Source organism: Engraulis encrasicolus, chromosome 13 (genome assembly GCF_034702125.1).
Source record: "Engraulis encrasicolus isolate BLACKSEA-1 chromosome 13, IST_EnEncr_1.0, whole genome shotgun sequence".
Taxonomy (NCBI): domain Eukaryota; kingdom Metazoa; phylum Chordata; class Actinopteri; order Clupeiformes; family Engraulidae; genus Engraulis; species Engraulis encrasicolus.
In genome coordinates this window covers 13,011,755-13,036,568 of record NC_085869.1, presented here as the reverse complement: position 1 = coordinate 13,036,568, position 24,814 = coordinate 13,011,755, and the positions used below count along the sequence as shown (strand labels likewise).

Sequence of the window (24,814 nt, the reverse complement as noted above, 5' to 3'; positions counted from 1 at the left end):
AGAGGAAGACGTGGTGACAGTATGGGGATACATGCAATGGGGGTGTCGTGCCGAAAAGCGAGTCCCTGCCAGAACACGACTGCCCTCATTGAAACCAATGACATATTTTGAGAGAAAATTATACTAATTTTTTCAGAAAGAATTACATAATTTATGAACTTAACATATGCTTATGAAACATTACTTGTCCTCCATCCACTTAATATGAGCTATTTGAAAGAAACCGTAACATTTGTTATGACAATTCTTCAAATCTTTTATGGAAATAATACTGAAATTGTAACCAGCTCTTTGTAATACTTCCACAAAGAATGTAGGTGCTTTATTAATAGGCTTTCCATCTTAAATTGTGTCGGATTTGTCTGCAAAAATTTGTAAAAAATATCTGAAAAATTGGTCATTGGTTTCCATTGGTTTCAACGAGGGCACTCTTGTTCTGGCAGGGACTCGCTTTTCGGCACGACAGGGGAACAATTGCACACAGGGTCCGAGGGCAAAGCCATGACAGGGGCCTCCAAACGGCCTGCAAATGTCAAAATTGGGCCCCCACACTAGCCTGGGAACTCCCATACTGCCTTTAGTTCTACACAATCTTTCCGATCTGAAAGAATTGCACTTGTGATTAGGTCTGGTGGTAACCAGGCAAGGTGGGCCCTAGGCCCAAGGGCAAATGCCCTGCTTCCCCCCCGCCAGCTCAGTCCCTGGATACATGTAACCACTAGACATGGAGTGACAAGATAAGCACTTCTCCCCTACTGCACATACTGTACGGCAGTGGTTCCCAAACTTTTTCAGCTGAGACCTCCTTTTGAACTTTGGAATATTTCCGTGACCCCCCCACCACCACCAAAATCTTAGCCTAGCAATGGATTTCTAGCAATATTAGCGAACAATCTAGCAATATTAGGCCTAATGAACCATTCATATTGCTAGATTTACCATTAATAGCTTGTCCGCTAATATTGCTAGAAATCCACAGGCCAGCAAATACATCTCTTCACCATCCCTTTTGTCCGCGACCTCCCCTCAGTACCTCCGCAACTCCCCCTAGGGGTCGGGACCCCCCAGTTTGGGAACCACTGCTGTACGGCCACCTGCATGCTGACAGCTTCTCTACCATGGGACTAAACAGTCATAACGTGAGGTCAGTCCCAAAATGTGCCTTAGTAATCAGGTGTGTCCAGAGTCATTGGGGACGCTGCCAACTCTCTTGCTTGATAAATTGCTGCCATTACGTTTTTACGGCTTTTCTAAAGATCTCTGTGGTGCGCTGATCCTCTCTCTACCAGAGAAATGGCAGCGGATTTACAGTCCCGTCTTCATTTCCAAGCCATTGTTTCCAGATGTGCTTCTGACTGGAGTACAAAAAAAAGTGCAGAGTAGAAGTCTTAAATATTTGTCCGGGTCAGACATCCAGAAGGAAGCTGAGAGAGAGAGAGAGAGAGACGTTTCTTTTCCCCCCACGTTCCAGCAAGCAAACCACAACTACGCCGTGCTGTCTGAATGCTTTTGCTGTCTCAACTGCACTCCAGTCTTTTACAGTGCCACAGGCACTACTGGGGGAGGCAGCCGGCCCAGCTGCCATCTCGCTCTCAGGAGGCACACGGACAATCAGGTCCGCCAACAGGGGGGGCAAGGGGGTATGTTGTCCCGGGCCCAGGGAGATAGGGGCCCAGAAAAAGGTCCCCATTAGATTGCATGTATACATGGGTTCTGAATGTTTGTTTTCCCCTGGCTGCGCAACCCTGGCTGCGCACAACTCTCCCTCTGATTGTTGGAAACCTCTGTCGGTCAAAAAATTAGCTCACATGGTTGGCTGCCACTGTCTTGCCCCTCCTCACAACACCATGTTTATGAACATTTAAAAAACATGTATTGGGTAGGGGGCCCTTTCAGATGACTTTGTCCTGGGCCCAGCAAAAGCTGTCAGTGGCCCTGCGGGACAATGGCTGGCATTCGGCTCCATCATTGACCTTTTAACAAAGCCTGCCGTTACCCCACTGCTGCCGCTATAAGATTACCCCATGCTGGAGTAATTAATGGCAAATGAGATTTGTGAGAATCATTTCAGGGGTACCAGACAACACACGCAAGAGAGATTGCAGGCTACAGTACTCTATTAAGTTTCACGTCTAGACGAAACAGGCTAATTGTTTTGTTGATGACGCCTGGTGGTATGTCCTGTAACAGTGAAGTGCTACCAGATGACACGAACAGGATACAGTTACATGATAGATAATTTAAATATAAAACGCACTCACACACTCAACTCAAAATTGGAATGACATCAAGTCAATAAATGGCTTTCTTGTGTGCATTTCCAAAACCAATGCAGTACACTACGGTAATTCTATTTGAATTTATTTTGAACAATAATTCTATTGTTTGCACAGTCAGCAGGTATTTTTGTAACAGTATACGTGTGTGAGCACAGTTACTGGATAATATGCATCACAGTAACATTTTAAATGCATCTACCATGTTGTAGGGCACTGCGATACACAACAATTCACAACAATTAATGAGGGCCATTGACATGATCTGCAATTGAACATGTGCAAACGTCATGTGTGGTGCAACCACAGATAATGTCATTATTGTACCAATTGAAAATATTCAATTGTACAACATGATTCATTTACAGGCAATGCATGTTTATTTATTAGATAACCCAGCAAAAGTGTTTAATTCATACAAATGTCAGTTATCAGTGAAAGTCACAAAGGATTGATGGCACAGTGCCCTCTGTAGTCGTATATCTCTAAAATAAAGGGTGCATTTGGCTAGCCTGACAGGCCAGACCATTCAATTTGAATTACTTCGTAATCCACAAATGGTCTGATACTCCACATGATCTCAGCTACCAAACCAAGACTGCCAGTTGCATATTTACCTCTTTGTGCAGATCGCTGGTGAGCCTATTCACTATTTGCTGAAAATATTCAACTACATCAAAACAATATCTGTATGACAACATCTGTAAAAGATTAAGACAAAGCCATTGCAATTTTGGTGACAGTAAGTTTATAACATAGAAGCTTTGGAATGCAATGACTTGTCTCTCTTGATGACTAGCTATCAGGGATCAGGAAATGGAAATCCTTGCCTGGACCCCACTAAGAGAATCACTGACTTTAGTCATGGACAATGATTACATTCCTCATGCCAACAACACGTGTGAATTGTAATCACGAGATAAACTAGCTAGGTCAGATGTGGGCAAACCCCTGAGCCATTTCATGTGGCCCCCAGAGCCTTTACAAAAACACTTTTAAATCCAAATTCAAACAGCTACTCAACATTCTTATAATGCTACCTAAAACAAGAGTCTTGCTCATTTAAGATTAATCAAAGACATAGGCTTCATGTAAATACATTTATTTAATTACAATGTGCAGGAATATCATTGCTGCCAAATTACATCAGCATACGCTATGTTTTAGTATTGACACGGGCAAGTTATCTGTGGCATCCGGCCCTTCAGACAATATTCTAAACCCAATTCGGCCCTCTGGCCAAAATAATTGCCCACCCATGAGCTAGGTGAAACTACATGAATTTCCAAGCTTCACACGCATCTCCAGTTGTTATTTAGTTATTTCTGTGCTTATCCTTGTTACATTGATTTTTAACAATAAAGTACACTTTCACTGACTTTGACAACCGATCTGAGGGAAACACACTGGCCAATATTTTGGAATTATTCACATTAATTAAAAAACCCATATAGACTGCACTGTTGATAAACAAAAAGTGATTGAGTGTTGAAGCCAACAATTAAATGGAAAAATAGATCAAAAACAGATCATTGATGTTAAGGAAAAGTTCACGATAGTGACAACAGGCTAATGACAAATGTGCCATGAACAGGCACAACAGTTATTACAGGAAGTCCATTTTCCATTTTCCACTTTTTTCCTATTGTCAAATTACCTGTTTCTCTATGAAACACCAACTAAACAACTTGTGTGACAGACTACCTATAATAGACAATGTGTGCTAGCTGATGTGTCCTTTGAATGCTTAGTGGCCACAAACAGGAATTTTCAAATACGCCCTTGTGAGGCTGAATGAAACTTCATTTAAGCAAAACCCCAGATTACAAGCAAAGTTAAAAACGATCAAGGACAAAAACGATCAAGGAGAACTAATGTGAGGCGGCAGAAGCACTTGAAATCAATTTCAGCCAGTGAAGCCTTAGGTAACGAGAGCAAAGCAAAGCTGTTTGTTGTATGAATGATTCCTCATTTTAGTAAAGCTTATCCAACGTTGTCACTGTTCAGTGCGCATGACATCATGTGGGCTCTCTTACAGTACAAATCATGCACAGGTGTGTCCAGTGTTGCCAGATTGGGCGGTTATCCGTTCAATTGGGCTACTTGGGATGGCCGTCTGCGGGTAAAAACAGGAAAAATTGGCCATTTGGCGTTTTTTTCTCCCGGCAGTTTTGTGCCCATAGAAATCAATTCAATTTGTTGAAACTGGGCGGAATTTATCGCATTTTGGCGTTTTTGAGAACCTTTTGGGCGGGATTTGATCAGACACATCTGGCAACACTGGGTGTGTCAGAGGTTGCCTGTCTCCTTTACCATATCTACCACATTCACATCAGCAAAGTTGTAGAACTCACATTTGACAGGGCATGCAATTGTTGCGTTCGGGTGTATACGTTATTGATGGAATATGATATGTTTGTCATGTCGTGCTATTGCAAAATAAATACCTCTTGGGTTTTGTTATGATACTCCCTAAGCAAAAAGTGAGTCAGAGACAGAGTCTGACTAAATATGATGTGCGTGCTGCAGGAATTCCATTGATGCAACCCCTTAGAGGAAACACACACTTTCAAACTGGTGAAATGCGCTCAATATTTATTTTCACCCCAAGGTTAATACAATTTACAAAAAAGTAAAGTAGGCTAATGAAAAAAAAACTATATTACCATCCAACTAAACTCTTTAAGGGAAAACCACAGGGCCTAATCTCTGTGAGAAATTAGTAGTGAGTGCAATACGGCAGAAAGATACTAGACTCAGTAGGATTGGCTTTTATGTGGGAAACGCAGCGTTCTCATACGGTACTCAGACACACTTGTGTTACCTCCTCTCAAAGGTTTCCCTTATACATGCGTGGAGAGAGAGAGAGAGAGAGAGAGAGAGAGAGAGAGAGAGAGAGAGAGAGAGAGAGAGAGAGAGAGAGAGAGAGAGAGAGAGAGAGAGAGAGAAGAAGAGAAGAGAGAGAAGGGGGTGGGGTGGGGTGAGACTAAAGTGTTTCGCCCCTTGCCTAGCATGTAATCAAATAGAGCTCTATCTTAAATGAACCAGCATGGCCACTTCGATCAGGAAGAGAGAGAGAGAGAGAGAGAGAGAGAGAGAGAGAGAGAGAGAGAGAGAGAGAGAGAGAGAGAGAGAGAGAGAGAGAGAGAGAGAGAGAGAGAGAGAGAGAGAGAGAGAGAGAGAGAGATGAGTCTGAACGTTTCTCACAGGAGCTGTTGTGACTTTTGGCTCTTGTAGGTTTAGAGACATTTAAAGCTGTTCTGTTGTGATTTATGATACACAACATCCCTCGGTGTAAACAGCGGGTCGTTTTGAAACTAGAAGGAGATTGATGCCAGTGCTTTGCTTTTAGGGTGCGTTTTGTAAAGAGGTTGCATTGCGGAGGTCTGCATAATACGCTGTGGCCTGTGAGCAAGCTTTAAGTGCACAATAAGTATCCCAGTGGGTGTGTGTTTCTTGGTGGGAAGAGCGAGAATGAGAGAGGGGGTGGGGGATGGGGGATGGGGATTTTGTCTGTAGGTGGGGGCCCTCTGTCATGTTTTGCCAGCTTATATCAAGGGGCACAAGGGATTTCAAGGGCGTCCCTGCCCTGGTCTTTCCACATGGTAGCACCAACTGTATAGGATTTTGGAGCTTCAGGCTATGCCTGAGAAGCTTGCCTCACATAGCGGTGTGCAATTAACAGAAAGCAGCACAGCTGCAGGCTTTCGTTTTAATGTGAAAAAGAAGAAAAAGGCACCTCCCAGGGTCAAATAAGAGAGTGATTCTCAGACTGTGGGCCCTGGGGGTAATCAAAGTGGGCCTTGAAATAATTTTCTAAACACAAACATTAATATATGTGTGTTGCTGTTGATTACTTATTGAGTTTTATTGTTTATCAGGTTAGAGGTGGGCCTTGAAACATTTGTGAAAATTTCAAGTGGGCCTCAATTTCAAGTTGGAAAGGGTAGGAATTGGGAACCCCTGAAATGAGACATAGCAGATTTCTGGAGGCCAGTGGCGGTTCTAGACCAAAATGACCAGGGGGGCCAGAGAGGGGCCAACATGTTTTGAGGGGGGACACACCTTATTCTTCTAACTTAACTTGTGAAAGTGAAAAAAAAAAAGTGAAAGCCCATTGGGAAACTCCAACTCCCATTGTCATTGTGACACAGCACTCCACAGCACACAAGTGAACACTGCACACTGCACACAACGAAATTGCATTTATGCCTCACCCGTGCAAGGGGGCAGCCCTCAGTGGCGCCCCATGGGGAGCAGTGCGGTGGGACGGTACCATGCTCAGGTTACCTCAGTCATGGAGGAGGATGGGGGAGAGCACTGGTTGATTACTCCCCCCACCAACCTGGCGGGTCGGGAGTCGAACCGGCAACCTCTGGGATGCAAGTCTGACGCCCTAACCGCTCACCCATGACTGCCCATAACTTGGGCCAAATATCGGTCTTAAACCAAAAACACCTTCAAAAACACCTACTTCAGCATCTGAAGCACATAAAAAGCATGAAATTAATTGTATGAAAAGCTGAAAAGCTATATCATTGGCTACTCGGCGCAGGGGCCATAGGTGGGGCCAGGACCAATTCTAAAGGGTCCCTGGCCCACCCTGGCCCCTGTCTAAAACCACCCCTACTGGTGGTGAGTATACCTGAGCTATATAGCCTGCAAGAGGCGCCGAGGAGGAGAGGAGATGAGCACCCTTGTTGCTTGCAAAATGCGTATCTGATAGTAGAAAGAGAAGATACATACAACGTTTCGATTCATCAGGCATGCCACATGATGACCCTGTTGAGTCGAAACGTTGTATGAGTTGAATACATTTTCAAAGTGGAGCTACAGTGTGCAGACATCTACTCTTTCTACCATGTGATGAGTATACCTGAGCTATATAGCCCGCAAGAGGAGCCGAGGAGGAGATGAGCTGCCTAGACGAGTTGCTTGCAAATAAGGGGATTATGGCCAAGCCAGGGCCTTTCCAAAGGCCAAGATGTGAAGCCTGGCTAGCTACTCATCCTGAAAGACACATCACAAAGGTTCCTCTGTGTGAAGCATGAGGGTCTGGCAGGGGCCTTGCCAACCCCCGTTTTTGCCAGCAGATTGAACGCTGGTGTCAGTGGATCGGGGGTCGACATCAATCTCAAGTGCCGCCCTTGCGCCCTGTGTGGCCATTCAGCTCAGGAAAGCCGAGCTTATATCTCCCATGAAACGGCCTCGTAAAGATGTGGTATTAAAAAAAAACAGTTCCGATGATCCCTGAAATGGCCATTACTCTTTCGAGTGATTTAAATGGGCAGCGTGGCTAATTTCTGTATCAAATGTCACACATAGTTCATCCTCAGCCCGCCATCGAAGGGTAGCAATTTGTACACTGTTCATTTCTGAGTAGACACCTTAGAGACACATTTACTGTTAGTAATAAACCTCTCCTCTCCATTAAGCAGGACTTAAGCCCTTACATTTGGGAGGGTGGGCTAGCCTACATTTCACAGGAAAGAACTGATCCATGGTATAATTTCAATCCCGTGCAGTAGTAGAGCTAGTAGTGTAGGATTAAGGTAAGGTAATTTTTCCTCGTAGACCTCGAGCTCTTCCAAAAAGAAATGGAATGAAATTGAGTGTGTTTACATGTGTGTGGTCATACACTGAAAAGTTTATCTGCTAGAATTTGGTGGTGGTGGTGGTGGTGGGGGAGGAGGGGGTTCTGCAGGATTATAGTCAGTTGCCATGGGGCTGCTGTAAGACTTTCTTCCTTGCCCCTCAGATCTACTGCCAGTATGGGACAGGAAGATTCCCACAACGTCAGGCCTCGCTTTAGGCAGTGTTGCCAGATGTGTCTGATCAAATTCCGCCCAAAAGGTGCTAAACAACTGCCAGGAAGTGCTAAATTCCGCCCAATTTCAACAAATTGCATTGATTTCTATGGCAATAAAACAGCAGGAAAAAAAGCCAAATGGCTGTTTTTTCCCGTTTTTACCCGCAGACGGCCATCCCAAGCAGCCCAATTGGGCGGGAAACCGCCCAATCTGGCAACACTGGCTACAGGTGCCTGTCAGAGGTGGCTGCCACCTTCAGGCTTCAGGCTGGTGGCTCGCAGGAGGGAGACACGATCTACTCCACGTCTCGTGGTACTGTGCTGACATTACGCAGCTTGACAGCCTGAGAGGACCAAGCCCAGGCTTCTCTCTCTCTCTCTCTCTCTCTCTCTCTCTCTCTCTCTCTCTCTCCCTCTCCCTCTCCCTCTCTCTTTCTCTCTCTGGGCGGTGGAAAAGGGCAGCATTGATGTGGGCCAACAAAGCTCACCCTGCCATTCAATGCATTAAGTCAATCAGCAGCGAATCCCTGCACGCTTCATTACCCGTGTGGTAGTTGGGAGGAGTGGAGACACAGAGGAGGTCAGCAGCAGGGGCGGTCCTAGACCAAAATTACAACAGGGGCCAAGGTGGGGCCATTATATTTTCAGGGGGGCACATACATCGGCAAAAGAGATACATTTTTCTAGCCTGATAAACCTAAATGCCTAAATGTGAGACCGGAGTCATTTAGTCTGGCCCCGATGAACGATACCTCGGACGATTGCTGATGAGAACAAACTGTTGTTTTTTCAAACCGTGCCGGTGCTCTGACCAATCGGCGATCTTTGCCGTTGATGTGCTTTCCCAACGGTGTTGCAAGCTTCGTCGTCGCTTCCTCAAACGCCCCCCGTTTTGATTCAAAACAAATCTCTGCGTTGTAATTGGTTTTGCCAGACTCAGGGCACAGTGTTCAAAACGTTCTCAGATCCGAGGCCAGACCCACTCGCAGCTGAAAATTTTCGGTGCCCAGCGGGTGGCGCTGGTTTACCAGGCTAACATTTTTCATGTTATGAACATATAATATACAAAAAATGTATATCATGTCACGGTCATTGGCTGTCCCTGGGCCCACCCTGGCCCCTGTCTAGAATCGTGCATGGTCAGCTGCCCAAAAGGGACTGTCATAGGAGCACAGGCCTTTGTCAAAGAAAGCCCAACTGGGAAACTCTGACTCCCATTGTCATTGTGACACAGCACTCCACAGAACACAAGTGTTCACTGCACACTGCACACAACGAAATTGAATTTATGCCTCACCCGTGCAAGGGGGAAGCCCCCAATGGCGCCCCAAAGGAGCAGTGTGGTGGGACGGTACCATGCTAAGGGTACCTCAGTCATGGAGGAGGATGGGGGAGAGCACTGGTTAATTACTCCCAGTACCAACCTGGCGGGTCAGGAGTTGAACCGGCAACCTTTGGGCTATGAGTCTGACACCCTAACTGCTTACCCATGACTGCCTGAACCGCTTACCCATGACTTAAGTCAATCAGCAGCGAATCCCTGCACGTTTCATTACCCATGTGGTAGTTGGGAGTGGAGACATGGAGGAGGTCAGCAGCCCAAAAGGACTGCCCAATAGGAGCACAGGCCTGCTTTGTCTAGGGGCAATATGATCTGACGATTGAATGGAATCACATCGTATCATGGGGCATTCTTCAGTATCGAAAATAATAAAATCACTGGCCCCTGTCAAATGCCCTGACTCCATAACATAATACATAGAAGTGGAAAAGTAACTGGAAAAAAAGTTGAATCGAATCGTATTGTATTCTATCGTGGGGCATTCTTAAGTATCGAAAATCACTCGCATAATCATAACTCATAAATCATAACTCATAAATCATAACAAATCATAACTCGAAAATAATCGCATGGCATCGCATCGAATATTAAGGTATCGGTATTGAATCGTATCGTCATGGAGGCTGTGTCCCTTTGTCAGAGACTGTGGTATTTACTAGAGATAATGGGTTCAAGAATCCTATATAACACACGCGTTAAGCAGATCGCAGATCCCAAGATCAGGGAGTGCTCCTGATATGAACACACTGTTGGATCAAAGTTGGAGACATTTGACATTTTTACTGGCTGGTGGTGGGGAGCTTCTTTGTCTTCTCTTTTGAAGGGTGATGACAATTATCCATTGTTTCTCTACTGTCTCTTATATACTATCCTCAATATAATCCAATGGGGGGGGGGGGTGATAGGGATGTGTTGGGTTGGGGTGGTGTGGGTATGCAACATTGTTATAACCACAGGTTTCTTCTAAAGATGCTTAAGGAGGACCGTCTCTACCACCATAGTTTGTTATTTCACTCAAACTGTTTTTTCAATATGTCATAAAGCTTTGGGTTATAAAATGTGAATTAAGGCAGTATTATGGGGAGACAGTAGTCAGTGAAAATACTCTTGTAAGTGACAAAAAAAAACAAAAACAGCTATTACCTTTTCATAATATTTGACCTCGTAATCCAGGATGATGCCGTTAGGTCTCTCCGGCTCCAGCCAGGACAGAGAAATGCTGTTCCGGGATGTCTTGTCCTTCCTGATCACTGTAACCGGTGAGGGTGCTAGAAAAGAAGAAAGATAAAGGGGGTATGATTAAGAACCAAAGAGGAAGAAACAAAACCAGAACTGACAGGAGTGTAAGGCCCACATAATATGCCCAGAGAGACCCGCAGTTCACACAGTTTTTGCACTTGACATCCGTTCAAATGCTTCCTGTTGACATAATTGAATTTGCTCTCTACTGGGGTCACATTTAAAACTACAAGAGTTTGGGATTGAGGCACACAATGCTTGTGTGTGGGGAATACTGGATCAAATCAAAGACCTTCATACTACATCTGGCTGTGACTGAGCCCACTCTATCAAAGTGGAGACAAGCAGCAAGGACTATGAATCAGTGCCACCCGTTCTATTTCAAATCCAATGAAGTCTGAGCATTCCTCTCTCTCTCTCTCTCCTTCTCTCCTTCTCTCCTTCTCTCTCTCTCTCTCTCTCTCTCATGGTACTTTTGGTTCAGCGCTTCACATGGTCTCAATCTGTGCCTATAATTCAAGTCAGAGCTCCATGCTAGCCTCCACCAGTCTCTCTCTCTCTCTCTCTCTCTCTGCCTCTCACTCACTCTCTCTCTCGTGCACACTCTCTTCCCCCCCCCCCTCTCTCTCTCTCTCTCTCTCTCTCTCTCTCTCTCTCTCTCTGTCTCTCCTGTGCACACTCTCTCTCTCTCTCTCTCTCTCTTTCTCTCTATCTCTCTCTTGTGCACACTCTCCCTCTCTCTCTCTCTCTCTTTCCTTCTCTCTCTCTCTCTCTCTTTCTCTCTATCTCTCTCTCTCTCTCTCTCTCTCTCTTTCTCTCTATCTCTCTCTCTCTCTCTCCCAGTCGCTCTCTTTTTCTTTCTCCTTTTACAGCTCTCTAATTGTAAACCAGTAGGGCGGCCATGAAGGGCTCCAACTGCCCTGTGTTTTAATTTTATTAGACCACAGGAAAAAACATGTTGTTCTTTGAAATGTCCAGGCCTCCCTTGATTGTGATTATACACTTTAAAAATGTTCCTATTTTCTCCACTCTCTTGGCAGTTACTTCTCCCTGGTTAATGAATCCAGATGGGGAGAGTCGGCTGGGCCGCGGCTGCTGCTGTAGCCCACTAGTTCCTGTCCCCTCGAGTTCAGATAGGAAAAGGTATTATTGAAGTTTTATGGCTGCCAGAGTTTATAGTGATCCTGATTTATAGTGTCTGGGCTGTAGGCTTTCTTGACACTTGGTATCTTTCTCAGCATTCTTGAGTAGTGGTGTGGTGTCAAAGCACTGCTGGGAAAAAAAACGCATAACCTCCCAAAGAGCATGCAGAACAAAATATACCATGTCCTGTAAGTTGCAAGCTTATTGTGTTTCAAACAGGCAAAGAAAGGACAACTGACGTTTCTTGCAAGTCTAAATCAGAGCCCTTATTATGGATTAGACACGGTCCTGGTGTGTCCATTTGTATGGGTTTTCGCAGCAGAGCTGCAAGTATAAACATTTCAAATGATGATTTTGGGGGGAAATTGCTTGGCACGGCTCTCGTGACTGTTCTTGCAAAAGAGACCCTCAGTCTGCTCCAGTGTTCTTCTTTATTGTATCTTGGAGTCGGACTACAGCCTTTCTAGAATGCAGACACAGACTACTGCCGTTCTAGAATGCAGACACAACCGTTATGTAACCCATTATGACCTTTATGATCCTGTAACAAAACACCATGCCCAATATCGAGTGCAAAATTGATTGATTCTTGCTTTTAGCTAAATGTACGGTTTTATCAATAGTGTGGTAAATGCAATGGTGCCATGTCTCATTATGCTGCCTCTTCTCCCATCCTACTGTATTGGGTTCAAAAACTGCTTCTGCGCCACCAGCTCCTGCGCCTTTAAGACAGGGACTCTAATGAACAGGCTTCAGTCGGTGTGGTTTTAGCTTAAATTACAACACATACATGTACGATACAGAGTAAGAACGAGAGTGAGTAGTCTGGTTGTAACTTTGTACAGAAACATGCCAAGCTTTTTGGTACAGAGGGATTTGATAGGTAGTTTAACCTCACCACTGAGAGATAACCTCTGAGAGTATGTGTGATTGGCCAGACTAAGCTGTGCTTGCAGTAGATGTTGTGGTAGCCAGGCTAGCAGTCACTTTATCGCACCATAAAAATAAGTATATAGGCTATAACTCTTCTGTGTGGGCTATAAGTCAGCAAAACTACCGGGCCTGTCATTGAATGAACTTAATCTTAATTGGTCTATGATTGAAGTTGATACTGAGCAGGAAGTCGAAAAAATGATGAATCATGGAAGTCCCATTGGGCAAGTCCCATTGTCATTGTGGCAGACAACACACCACAACACTAAGTGACCACAATCAAATCGCTTTTATGCCTCACCCGTACAAGGGGGCAGCCCAACAAGTGCCCCAAAGGGGGAAGTGCAGCGGGACAGTACCATGCAAGGGTACCTCTGAAGTAGCCGGGCCGTGCCCTCCAAGTGACGCAACAGCTTCAGCGTTGCTACCAGTCGGGTCAAGAGTCAATGCAAGTACTTTCTGAGTTCCCGTAATCCGGGTAACAAAGGGTGAGCTATGGAAAAGTTTAGAGACTAGTATGAATGTGGGTGGTTCGCAGGTAGGCAGTTTAGTTCCGAATGTAACTGGTGCAGGAATGGACACCAGCAGCATTGTTCTGATCGGCCTGAAAACAGTAATGGAGGACGATGAGGCAGAGCCCTGGTTAATCATTCCCCCCCGACCCAACTGGTGGTTTCAGTAATCGAACTGGCAACCCTCGGGCTACTGGCCTGACATGACATGCTATAGCTGCCTGCCCTGATGTAATGAACTTGCTGGACGTGTCAACAAAGGGCCAGCTAGCAAATCAATATTCTCCAAATCATGTAGGAAGAGGGCTGTTGCATATACAGCAGAATCGCACATGAATTTGATTTTTTTTTTAAGTTGCTAAATTCCCCCAAAAAAGTTGTGGTACATGTATAATGAACTGTTCTTCTTTATCACACATCACATGGGGCTCCTTTCCACGTCCTTTCGACTGAATTATGCCAAAATAGGGTCTGCTGCTACCCAAAAAGATACATTCACAAAAGCTACTTGTAGCTATTAAGCTATTAATAAGCTATTATGCCTTTAAGACATGGTATTATAAATTTGCTCTTACCAGAATGGCAGCGACCAAGTCATAGTGAATTACTAAAGGCCCTGTGTTACTTAACTTTTCAATGACAGAGGTACAGCGTGCATTAAGGGGTTAATAAGCTAATAAGCTGCTAATTATATATACTTTTCGCTGTAAGTATGCACACCTTACCTGCCAGGTATATACAACAGTTAATTTTGTACCCTGATAACTTCACTTCAGCTTAAGACGATCAAGCATATGTTTGTCTTAGGTAAATGGAGATTTGCTCACCTGTCTCTACAGAGAAACCACAGCAGTATTGCTAGTGTAATTTACAGTTCCAGCTCTCGGACACCTCTCCGCTTGATCCACTCATTCGGGCCCTTACTAGAAAAGGTGCATAAAACGCGTCGAGCAAACCCTCTTTAAATCTATATTTACGGCCCTGTCTCTTTGGTGGTTTACAGCTCCTGTCATCGCACGGCGGCCATATTGAAGAACATCACCTTTAATGGGCCACAGCTGCGATAACAACCGGAGAGATAATACACTCTCCATAGACCTCAACTGCGCCCGATAAACATCTTCACACAAAATGCTACGCCGTTATCTTGTTATAACATGACAAAGCGGTTCATCGCTGCGAGCAGTAAAGCACTCTGCGGATAGAACGCTGCAGTAGACTAGATGGCTATCTTTGGAGCCATTTAAGATCAGACCACATGACAACAGACAGCCCTTGTTTTAAGTGCACAGAATACGCCATCTCCCTTGTAATACTATTGCCGCCACCTGAATATAGTAGGTATAAGTCCAGTTTAACGGCAGGATTCTGACCGATGTGTCATGGGCATTACAAGGTCTAAGCTCTCTAGTCAACTGGTCCATGTGGAATACGGGTGCAAAACGATCAATCTTTAGCCCTTTGATCTACAGTAGTCTTCTTGCTCGAGCCTTTTTTATGACACAGACTTGCAGCCACTCCAAAGCTTAAAGTCTGAGCTCTGTGCTAAATCATCTCCCAGTAGCTCCTGCACCTATCACTTAAAAGCCAAGTGCAGAGCTGACAGAGGAGACAGAGGCTGCCGTCCCTCAGGAGCAGAAGGGGGAAGAGAAGAGAAGAGATGCACCGCACCGTCGTTGCCGAGGGAAACCTGACCTGAATGGAAAGCAGATGGAAGGTCTGCATTCTGCATCTCACCGTTGCTACAGCGACCTGCAACCGGGTCATGACACCACCTCTGTCTTGCCCCATCACCAATGAAACACATTGTCACATTCACAGGTAGCCTCTTCCTCTCAGTACAACCCTCTCTCTCTCTCTCTCTCTCTCTCTCTCTCTCTCTCTCTCTCTCTCTCTCTCTCTCTCTCTCTCTCTCTCTCTCTCTCTCTCTCTCTCTCTCTCTCTCTCTCTCTCACGCACGCACGCACGCACACACACACACACACACACACACACACACACACACACACACACACACTCAATCAAATCATCAAAACTGCAACACTAGTATTCAGCTTTGACAAAGTTTGCTTTGAAGCTATGCACTTTTTGCAAAGTAGTACACACAGCTCCCTACCTAACACACACAAATCACATAGATTCCCATTACATTTTTGTGCGTTAGGTATAGAGTTGTGTGCTGGTTTGAAAAAAGTTACTGTACATTAATAGCTTCAAAGCAAACAAGTGATCAAGAGTGAGGATTTTTGCTGAAATTATTTGAGAGAGTTGTGAAAATGGGTGATATAAAAATGTGTACAACTGTAAACCAAAAGCTGGATGGAATCACAATGCTTAACCGGCCATAAAACAAGTTCAGGGTCAGCCGTCTCCTAATACTTAGGGAGGCAGCCTGAAGATCAGAGGGTTGCAGGTTTGAATTCCACCCTCCCCACACCTCCATCCTTGGCTGAAGTGCCCTTGAGCAAGGCACCTAACCCCACATTGCTCCAGGGACTGTAACCAATACCCTGTAAGCCGCTTTGGATAAAAGCGTCAGCTAAATATAATGTAATGGAGCCAGGGTCTTCCTCTCAGTGATGAATCCTTACCTGCTTGGTTGGTTGTTATGGTGACGGCAGCGTACTGACGGTGTGCGGCTGCCAGCAGTGATACTCCGTTCTGAGACTCGATCTCGAACGTGTAGTTTGTGTGCGCCAGCAGGTCGGCCACGGTCACGGTGGTGTTGTGAAGGCCCGCGGCGCGCGGCAGGAAGCGCACGGTGCCTCGGCAGGGCTCGCAAAGCCGTGGCTCTGGCCAGCAGCGCTTGCACACCACGTTGAAGGTCACGTCCCTCCTGCCGCCACTGTCCTCTGGCCAGCTCCAGTCCAGGATCACCGACGTCTCATTGATCACCGAGATGACATTGCGGGGGGCAGATGGCGGCCCTGTAGGTGACACAAGAAATCCATAAGACACCAGCACGGTGGCGGCAAAATACAATGTTGTTCTAGCACATGTACTGTATGTGTTGTACGTAGCCTACTGTGCAGTATGTATGGCTTTCAATCTTTACCAGGCTTGTCATTTTTTCATTTTTTTGTGCACACTTCAAAATGGCAAGAGGAAAATATTTCTTCACCACACATCTTACCTACCCGCTTGTGCAGAACATGTTTGAGAAATAGGATATTTTGGAATTGAAAGTGATACGTTTGATACAAGGTCAAGAAAAGTTGCAGATGTGATATATCTCATACAATAAAAAACACAAAACAAAACAATACAATACAATACAGTAGGCCTACTATACTATACTATACAATACAATACATTACAGTGTTTCCCATGCATAGACAATTCTGTGGTGCAGCACCACAGAATGAAAATCACACAGAAATGGATCAACAGCCACACAAATGTACCAACATGATCTCCAAAAATTCTGTGCTCCTGGACACGGATATTAAGGGCACAAAATCCGTGTCCAGGAGCACGGATTTTGCCAAAATTCCGTGCTCCTGGACACGGAATTGTTTTCCGTGCTCCTGGACACGGAATTGTTTTCCGTGATGGACACAGAGAAGTGCTCTCTCTGTAGGCTAATCCCACAGCTCTATGTTTCCACAGTCTTGTGTTTTCTCAGGATTTTTCTAAAAAAAAAACATTTCTTACTGACAGGTTAGGGTTAGGGATTGTTTTGGTCTGGGCACAGCCAGTCTTTCATTCATTATATGAATTTGATAAGGTATTTCTCAAAAATATGTATTTAATGACAGGTTAAGGTTAGGGAATGTTTTGGTCAGGGCACAACTTAAATTGCTATAGCATTATTTTGTTTAGGATTAGCATTTGGTATGTATTTTCTAATGATAGAGTTACACAGTGCTGTGGTAATAGCCTATAGAAAGCACTTCCGTGTGTCCATCACGGAAAACAATTCCGTGTCCAGGAGCACGAAAACAATTCCGTGTCCAGGAGCACGGAATTTTGGCAAAATCCGTGCTCCTGGACACAGATTTTGTGTCCTTAACATCCGTGTCCAGGAGCACGGAATTTTTGGAGATCAGGCTGAATATACAGTACATGTCGATGGGGGTATACACAAAACACTTATACGCCCCCCATATAAAATTTGCAGCTCGTGATTAGATCAAATGAGACACTTTTTTATTACTTCAGAGACATCTTAATACCTTTGTAATAAATCTAGTTGGCCTATAGTGTCATGATCTTAACATCTCACTTAAAACTCATTATACTGCTTTTAAGTTAGTATTTATAGCTTGGGTAGCACAGTAATGGGTAAGAGGTTAGGGTGTCAGACTTGTAGTCCAAAGGTTGCTGGTTTGACTCCCATCCTACCAGGTAGGTGGGGGGAGTAACTATCTAAATTTTGTTGTGTGCAGTGAGCACTGTGTGCTTCGGCGTGCTGTGTCACAATGACAATGGGAGTTTCCCAGGTGGGCATTCACTTTCACATAGATGGTCATTCTTTATTTCTTGCTTCCTTTCTTTTTGCTTTAATTTTTTTGTGAAGCACATTGAGTTGCACTTGTGTATGAAATGTGCTATACAAATAAACTTGCCTTGCCTTGCCTAGGAAACCTCTTCCTCAAATCTCTAATAAAACATTTGGTGATATCAGACTTCTTACAGATTACATAGTGTATGAATGATGCAGAAAATCAGAGGACAGTATAATTGTGATCTTTTTACATCATACATAGTGTGTTTGGCCCTTAAAAACCATTTGGTTTGTAATACGCATATCAAATTAGATATTATTCGTTTCAGGAAGTAAGCATTAAATACTGACAGAAATACCAATACACACGGATACAGATCTGATGTAAATTAATGTAACTCGGTTGTATATCTCAGTCCAAACAAAATGCTTTTGTCATTAGGTTTTGTAATAAGCATGTCAAATGAGTTATTATTGGTTTCAGGGAGCATTAAACACTGACAGAAATACCAGTACACACGGATGTGATGTAAATCAATGTAACTCAGTTGTATATCTCAGTCTGAACAAAATGCTTTTGTCATTAGGTTTCAGTGATAACGGAAAAGCAGTGGTGTAATTAGCAGGTAAACATGACCCATTTTCCTTTATTTTCACCCAGCCGAGCAGCATCCACTATCTAAAAAAAATGAAGAAAACTTCAAAGGGGAAGTGAACTCCAAGTAACCTCTCCAGATAAATTACTCGGTAATAAGCATTTCCTTACATTAGTTGTGCTTGACGTTTATCTGTGCAAGTCAGGGTACCACACCACACCACACTTCACATCTCTGTCGACTCACAGTAGATAAATCATTTAATCTCGGCGACTAGACTGGAGGCTGAAAACTCAAATCGTCCTGTTTCTGACCTGCCAGGGAGTTGGAGTTGGAGGGGACAAATTAGCACATCATAATCCGCAGCTGAAACGGCACACAAGAGATCCCGCTCTGGCAGTGAGGATCGCTATACCCTGTAATGATTCAACCCACAGACTGCACCAGTGGTGTAGTCTACTTTTTTATGGTGGGTATACTGTATATTTGAGCATTTTTTGAAGTGGGTATACTGTATATATTTGTGCTATTCAAAACAATGGATCAATCAATTTTAAGTGGGTATACTGAAATCCCTGAAATTCAGAAGTGGGTATACTCTGTATACCCGCATTCTACGTAGACTACACCACTGGACTACACTAGCACTAACACGTCCAACTTATATTAGCTTCAAATTCAACTGAACTTAGCTTCAAGTTCAACATACGATAGCTCTCTTTTTTTTTCTTTACATTGTGTGATCAAGATCACCATGCATAAATGGGATTGGGGTGGTAATGATGCGCTGTGGAGTCTGACAATGTCAACCATCTGCATTTTTGGACCTTTATAAAACAGAATTGTTTATCTCTACTGATAAAAGTCTGCGGTGTTGAGGCCTACTGGTTAAAGAGGTTAAAATGGCAAAACACACAGGGTGCCGGAACGAGTTTTAAAGTGGTGGTGCATTTTTTTCCCTCATTCTTTATCTCTTGACAATGTTACTGTACAGCTGCTGCACTCCACTCACTCATTTGTCTGCAGTAAAAGTTGAGAAAGACTCTTTTAGGGAGCCCAAAAGTGGGGATGCAAATGCACCATTGCATCCCCCTTTCCGGCACCTATGGCTGCAGCCAGGCCTGGACTGGCCATCTGGCATAGCGGGGGTTTCCCAGTGGGCCCCGCACCCTTTTGGGCACCTATTTTCAGAAATGTAAAAAAGATATATGTTTTTGTAATAGGGGCCCACAAGGGTGCAGGGTCCACCGCTGGCAGTTCTGCGCTGTTAATTATGAGAGACCCTTTTACGCCAAAAGGGCCCTATTTCTCCCCCAGTCCAGTACTGGCTGTAGCCTGTACTCACAGGGTGTTCCGGGGAAGGAGCCGCAGAGGATCAGACTCTCATTGTTACACAGTCAAAACAAATCAATCATTTATAGCCCAGGCACTTGAAAAATGGCGACGACAAAAACGGCACAGCATTGCCAAGATGTTGGCTTTCTACAAGTAATGTTATGCCTAACTGTACGCATGTCGTAGAGAGAGACTGGCTTCCACCTGATTTTTTTTGTAAAAAAAAAAAATGTACATCAACTTGTCTGCTTGCTCCAGTTTGTTTCCAAATGTATGCTGCATGCATATAGTGTTTGCAATTCACCGCCTTCTCAGCTCTACCTTATTGTATATAACATGGAACACTTGGTCATATTGCCTTCTCTCTCCCAGTCTTGAATTGGGGGAGCATTCGCAAATGCTGCAGTGGTCTCCTTACTACGCTGTCCTGCAATCTCCTGACTATCTGCTTTTTATGGTGCTCTTGAAAATAATCAGGGGAACCTCTGAACAGAGCCATTCCACAAAAATTACTTATTTTTAACAAACTCTTGACTTGTGATGATAAACTGCACACCTGCATATTCACCAGAACACACACTAATATCATCCTGCCAAATCCACAAACACCTGCGACTAATCCTGCATGGCCAAGCATTCATTTTCTGCCATCCTGCCATCCATCACAAGTTTGACTCTTTCCCAGCATGTTCACTGCGAAGCATTCAATGCATTTACTTGTCAGTCAAGAGCAGGGCTTAAAAACGAAATTATTTTTCAATCGTTCCGTTCCGAATGGTTCAGGTAGGCCTTTATATAACGTTTTCGTTCCTGCACTCGTTCCGCCACCAACATTTTGTTCCTGAACCGTTTCGGAACGCAAAATATCGTTCGTTCTTATCGTTCCCGGAAGTGTTTTGCGGCCCTATCAAGTTTATTTTTATGGACTGTATCTTATACCTAGAATAGGCGTACCCATTAGTATTTGCCCTTGATTTACACAGCAGCTACTCTATCCCCAAAAATAATAGGCTAAATCACAGGCGGCATCCAAAAACATTCAGATCTCACATTCTGGATACATGCTAATGCTAATCTCACATTCTGGATACGTGCCCGTTTTCGGTTCTCGTTCCTTGAACCGGTTCGAAGCCCTGGTCAATAGGTGCAGTTTATTTAATTTTAAGCCCACCTAGGAAACTCCAACTCCCATTGTCATTGTGACACAGCACTCCACAGCACACAAATGAACACTGCACACTGCACACAACGAAATTGCATTCATGCCTCACCCAGCAAGGGGACAGACCTCAATGGCGCCCCAAGGGAGCAGTGCGGCTGGACGGTACCATGCTCAGGGTACCTCAGAGCACTGGTTAATTACTACCCCCACCAACCTGGCGGGTCGGGAGTCGAACCGGCAACCTTTGGCCTACAAGTCTGATGCCCTAACCGCTTACCGATGACTGCACTTATTGAACATAAAATCCACCCTTAAATATTGCATTTACGTAAATGTTCATAAATGTTCATTCCAATGTTAATTGGAAACACACTCAGGCAAATGGCTATACTTAGACAAAAAGGTTTAATGAATTGTGTAAATGTGAACTCGTGTGACATTGATGTAGGAGAGAAAAATGATCAAAACACAAAAATCAAAAGTGGGTCATAAGTACCTTGGGAAAAGTCCTTGTCTGGTCTTAAGAAACATACTGTATCTCCGACAATGTTTGTGCAAACCCACCAATACGTACCTCAGAGCATGTTTGTTAGAAGAAATGTATAAATGTCAGTGGGAAAGCTATTCATCTTCATTCAACCAAGCCAGTATCCACGACTACGGTACTCTCGAATCTGACCCTAAACCAAACCATCTTCCATTGCTATTAAGCAACAGACAAAAATACAAAAATATTGTATTTTACATTATGCATTTAGTTTGCCCTTCAGTTACAGGCCTGCGGACATTTTCCTCCAAGAAATGTGTGCTAAGATATGCATTGGTGGGTTTGCGAAAACATACTCAATTACAATGAAACCAGAGAGAAAAGCGATGTGGGTTTTCCATGTTAACTTCGGATTTGTGATAAAATTAAGGGTTCAGATGCAAAAACCCCTAAGTGCCTTTTCAGAAAATAATCTTAATTCATTTTTATTTAATACAAAGCTATCAAAATTGCATATTTTTTTTATTTTATTTATGTAATATAACTATTTATATGTATTATCAAGTACATGAATGTACACCAAATCAACAAAGGGGTGCTCTACAAATATAGAAGTGCAGGTCTTCAGAAATGGAGTTAGGGGGTTTTGCATCTGAACTCTTCAAATGTCCAAAAAAGGCTTGCATTCTAATCATCTATGCCATCTACTAATCCTTTTTGTATGAAAGTATTTTTAAAAGGCACCTGGAGGAGAAAGAAAAGACACAAATCAAGGTACAGGTGTGGCAGGTACAATACATACTTGTGCAGGCCATGGATGCAGGGTCGCCCTCATGACGGAAATAGTTTTTCTCACAGGAGCAGTGCACGGATCCCTCCTGGTGCGTGTAGCTGTGTGGAGGACACTTGGAACACTTCAGGTTGCCTGAAGAGGCTTTGTAGAAACCAGGCCTGCAGACTGTGAGAGGGAGGAGAGAGAGGTGGGTGGGGGTCGCCGGGGGGGGGGGGAGGGGGGGGGGGGGGGGGGGGGGGGGGGGGGGGTTGGGGGGAGTATATATGATATACGGACATTTATAAAAGTCCTCCCTTCCAGTATTGCAGCTTTTTGGCAAAATATTTAGGGAGACCTAAACCAAGTTGAATAAACCACTTAACTACCACAAAATGAAAGTCGACATGTTCAAAGCGTGAAAAAAAAAAAGAAAACCAAAAAATGTTCACAATGATCTCCACACATAAACATTCAGATTGTCTTTGTTCAGGGTACACATGTAGGGTTTTAATGACCTGTGTCTGGTTCTTACTAAGCAGACTAAATTCAAGGAATGCTACACACATTATGCAAATCAAGACCTTTAAACATCTCTGCTTCCTAATTGAACCCAGCAGCTCATTTGATGCTATTTATGAGAATCCCGTCCCATCAACTTTAATGATAGAGAATAAGATCGCAGCAAGTGTGCTAATTACTGAGTGTCATGCCTACGGTCCACTCCTCTCCTGTTGCACGCTCAATACATTCTTAAGGGGGGGAAACACAGTTTTAAGCCAGCATGAATTTCCTTTCCCATCTCACTACAGACACATTTTTTTTTCAGAAGAACACTGCCAAGAACAATTTCGAACTGTATAAACCTACAGACAAATCTATTTCGGTCACTGATTGAGATATGTGGAATGCAGCTCTGTGCATGAAACCAAACCAGAGACGGTGTTAGAATTAAAAGAATCTTTGACCAAACACAGAGGTCTACAATGACTAAGATTCCTCCTCATAGGTGCATGTGAATTTTCATCACTGGCATCTTCAAAATGTATCACATTCTATGAGACTGTAGGACTGTGAGTGAGATTGACAGACATCCTTTATATTCCACATATTTCAATCATTGACTGAAACAGATGGAGAACGACGTTCTATTCATAATGTTACCCATTTATTAATGATCTTTTCATCACTTTCAGTTTGGGCATTTATTTTTCAAATTTCTTGGCCCATAATTCTCATCTGCCCTAGTAAGCCAATTTCTAATGTATAAATTACACAATGTTCCAAAACAATATACGTTTTTTTTTATAAGCGTTATATTAATAAGCAGTATATGGGTCAAAGATGGGTTTTTTTAGCTTAGTCGTCAGATGGCGCAACGACATCTAATGCCCTTAAATTAACTCGTAAATGGTGGTTGATAGGCTACAATGAATATGCTTCTTAGATAGTCCAATAAAAACAAACAAACAAACAAACAAAATCCATGCAATAGTGGCCCTGGCTGTCGTTGCGCCACCCTGATGTGTGCTACTGCTGAAACATCACCGACCCGAAGAGATAAGTAAAAACGGATGGTAGCACAGAAATGTTTTCATTAGGCACAGAAATAAATAACCACAAAAGTCTTCAGTAAAAACTCAGCTCTTTTTAAGTTAAGAACATTCAGGATAGTTTTGATTTAGAAGAATAAATGCTAGACTTCCCAAGCCCAAGAATTCCCAAGCCTTTCAATGAAGTACTGTCAAGTCAAGTCAAGTCAGCTTCTATTTTCAGTTTCTTCATATGCACAGGTCATACAAGGAAATTTAAATTATGTTTCTCTCTACCATGATGAAAACACAATATAAATAAATATCTAAAACTTTGCAATGCATTAAATGATCTTCCAATCACATCAGTGTCAGCTCTCCTCTCCCTCTTGAGTTGCATTCCAGATCGATGAGATTGACGTCACCTCTGAGACTAGCTCTGCACTTCCTTTGCTTGCCAAGACTCTTCACTTCATGCAGCTCGCCGTACTGTAACTGTCATTATGATTGGTTCATTGTTTCAGTTGTCTACATCTAGTGCAAACTGTTAGGTAGATTTGGAAATGGACATGCCTCTCAGTTTCAACATCTCTCTCCCAGCGAAAAAAAAAGATCCATAAATAATTACTTGCACGTGTGGACATGCACACAGACACACGCACGCACGCACACACGCACGCAAGCATGCACGCACACACACACACACACACACACTCATACACACACACACACACACACACACACACACACACACACACACACACACACACAGACACACACACACACACACACACACACACACACACACACATACACACACACACACACACACACACACACTCTCTCACACACACACACACACACACACACACACACACACACACACACACACACACACACACACACACACACACACACACACCTAGCCAAAATATAGGCACCTCAACCACGAAAAAAAGATATAAACAAAAATGCACAAGCATTGTGCACTGCATGCACTTACAAAGCTACGAAACTAAATCAATGAGTTATCTGGTGTAAACTCTCATACAGGGCACCATCAACTCTGCAGCAGTCCACTACACACCACTGCTGGCTGCATAAAGAGGTCAGACAAGAGAGCTTTGAAATATGAGCACACTCCTCTTGTTTGTCCATGGGTACTCTGGAGCCAAGGGCTGTCTCACACTAAAATCAATACACGCAGTCTTGTAAACAGCACTGATGACACT

The 24,814-nt window shown here is 43.8% G+C and overlaps 1 protein-coding gene across 3 annotated transcripts in view; it reads right to left on the bottom strand.

Moving 5' to 3' along the window:
• Positions 1-24,814, bottom strand: part of epha3 (eph receptor A3) — a 98,839-nt gene that overhangs the window by 26,555 nt on the left and 47,470 nt on the right. For all 3 annotated transcript variants that reach the window (XM_063213071.1, XM_063213072.1, XM_063213073.1), the window contains exons 4-6: positions 22,084-22,239; positions 15,846-16,181; positions 10,571-10,695 (exon numbers count right to left, since the gene is read on the bottom strand). In XM_063213071.1, coding sequence (XP_063069141.1) covers positions 10,571-10,695; positions 15,846-16,181; positions 22,084-22,239 — 617 coding nt within the window. The remainder of the gene's footprint in view (positions 1-10,570; positions 10,696-15,845; positions 16,182-22,083; positions 22,240-24,814) is intronic.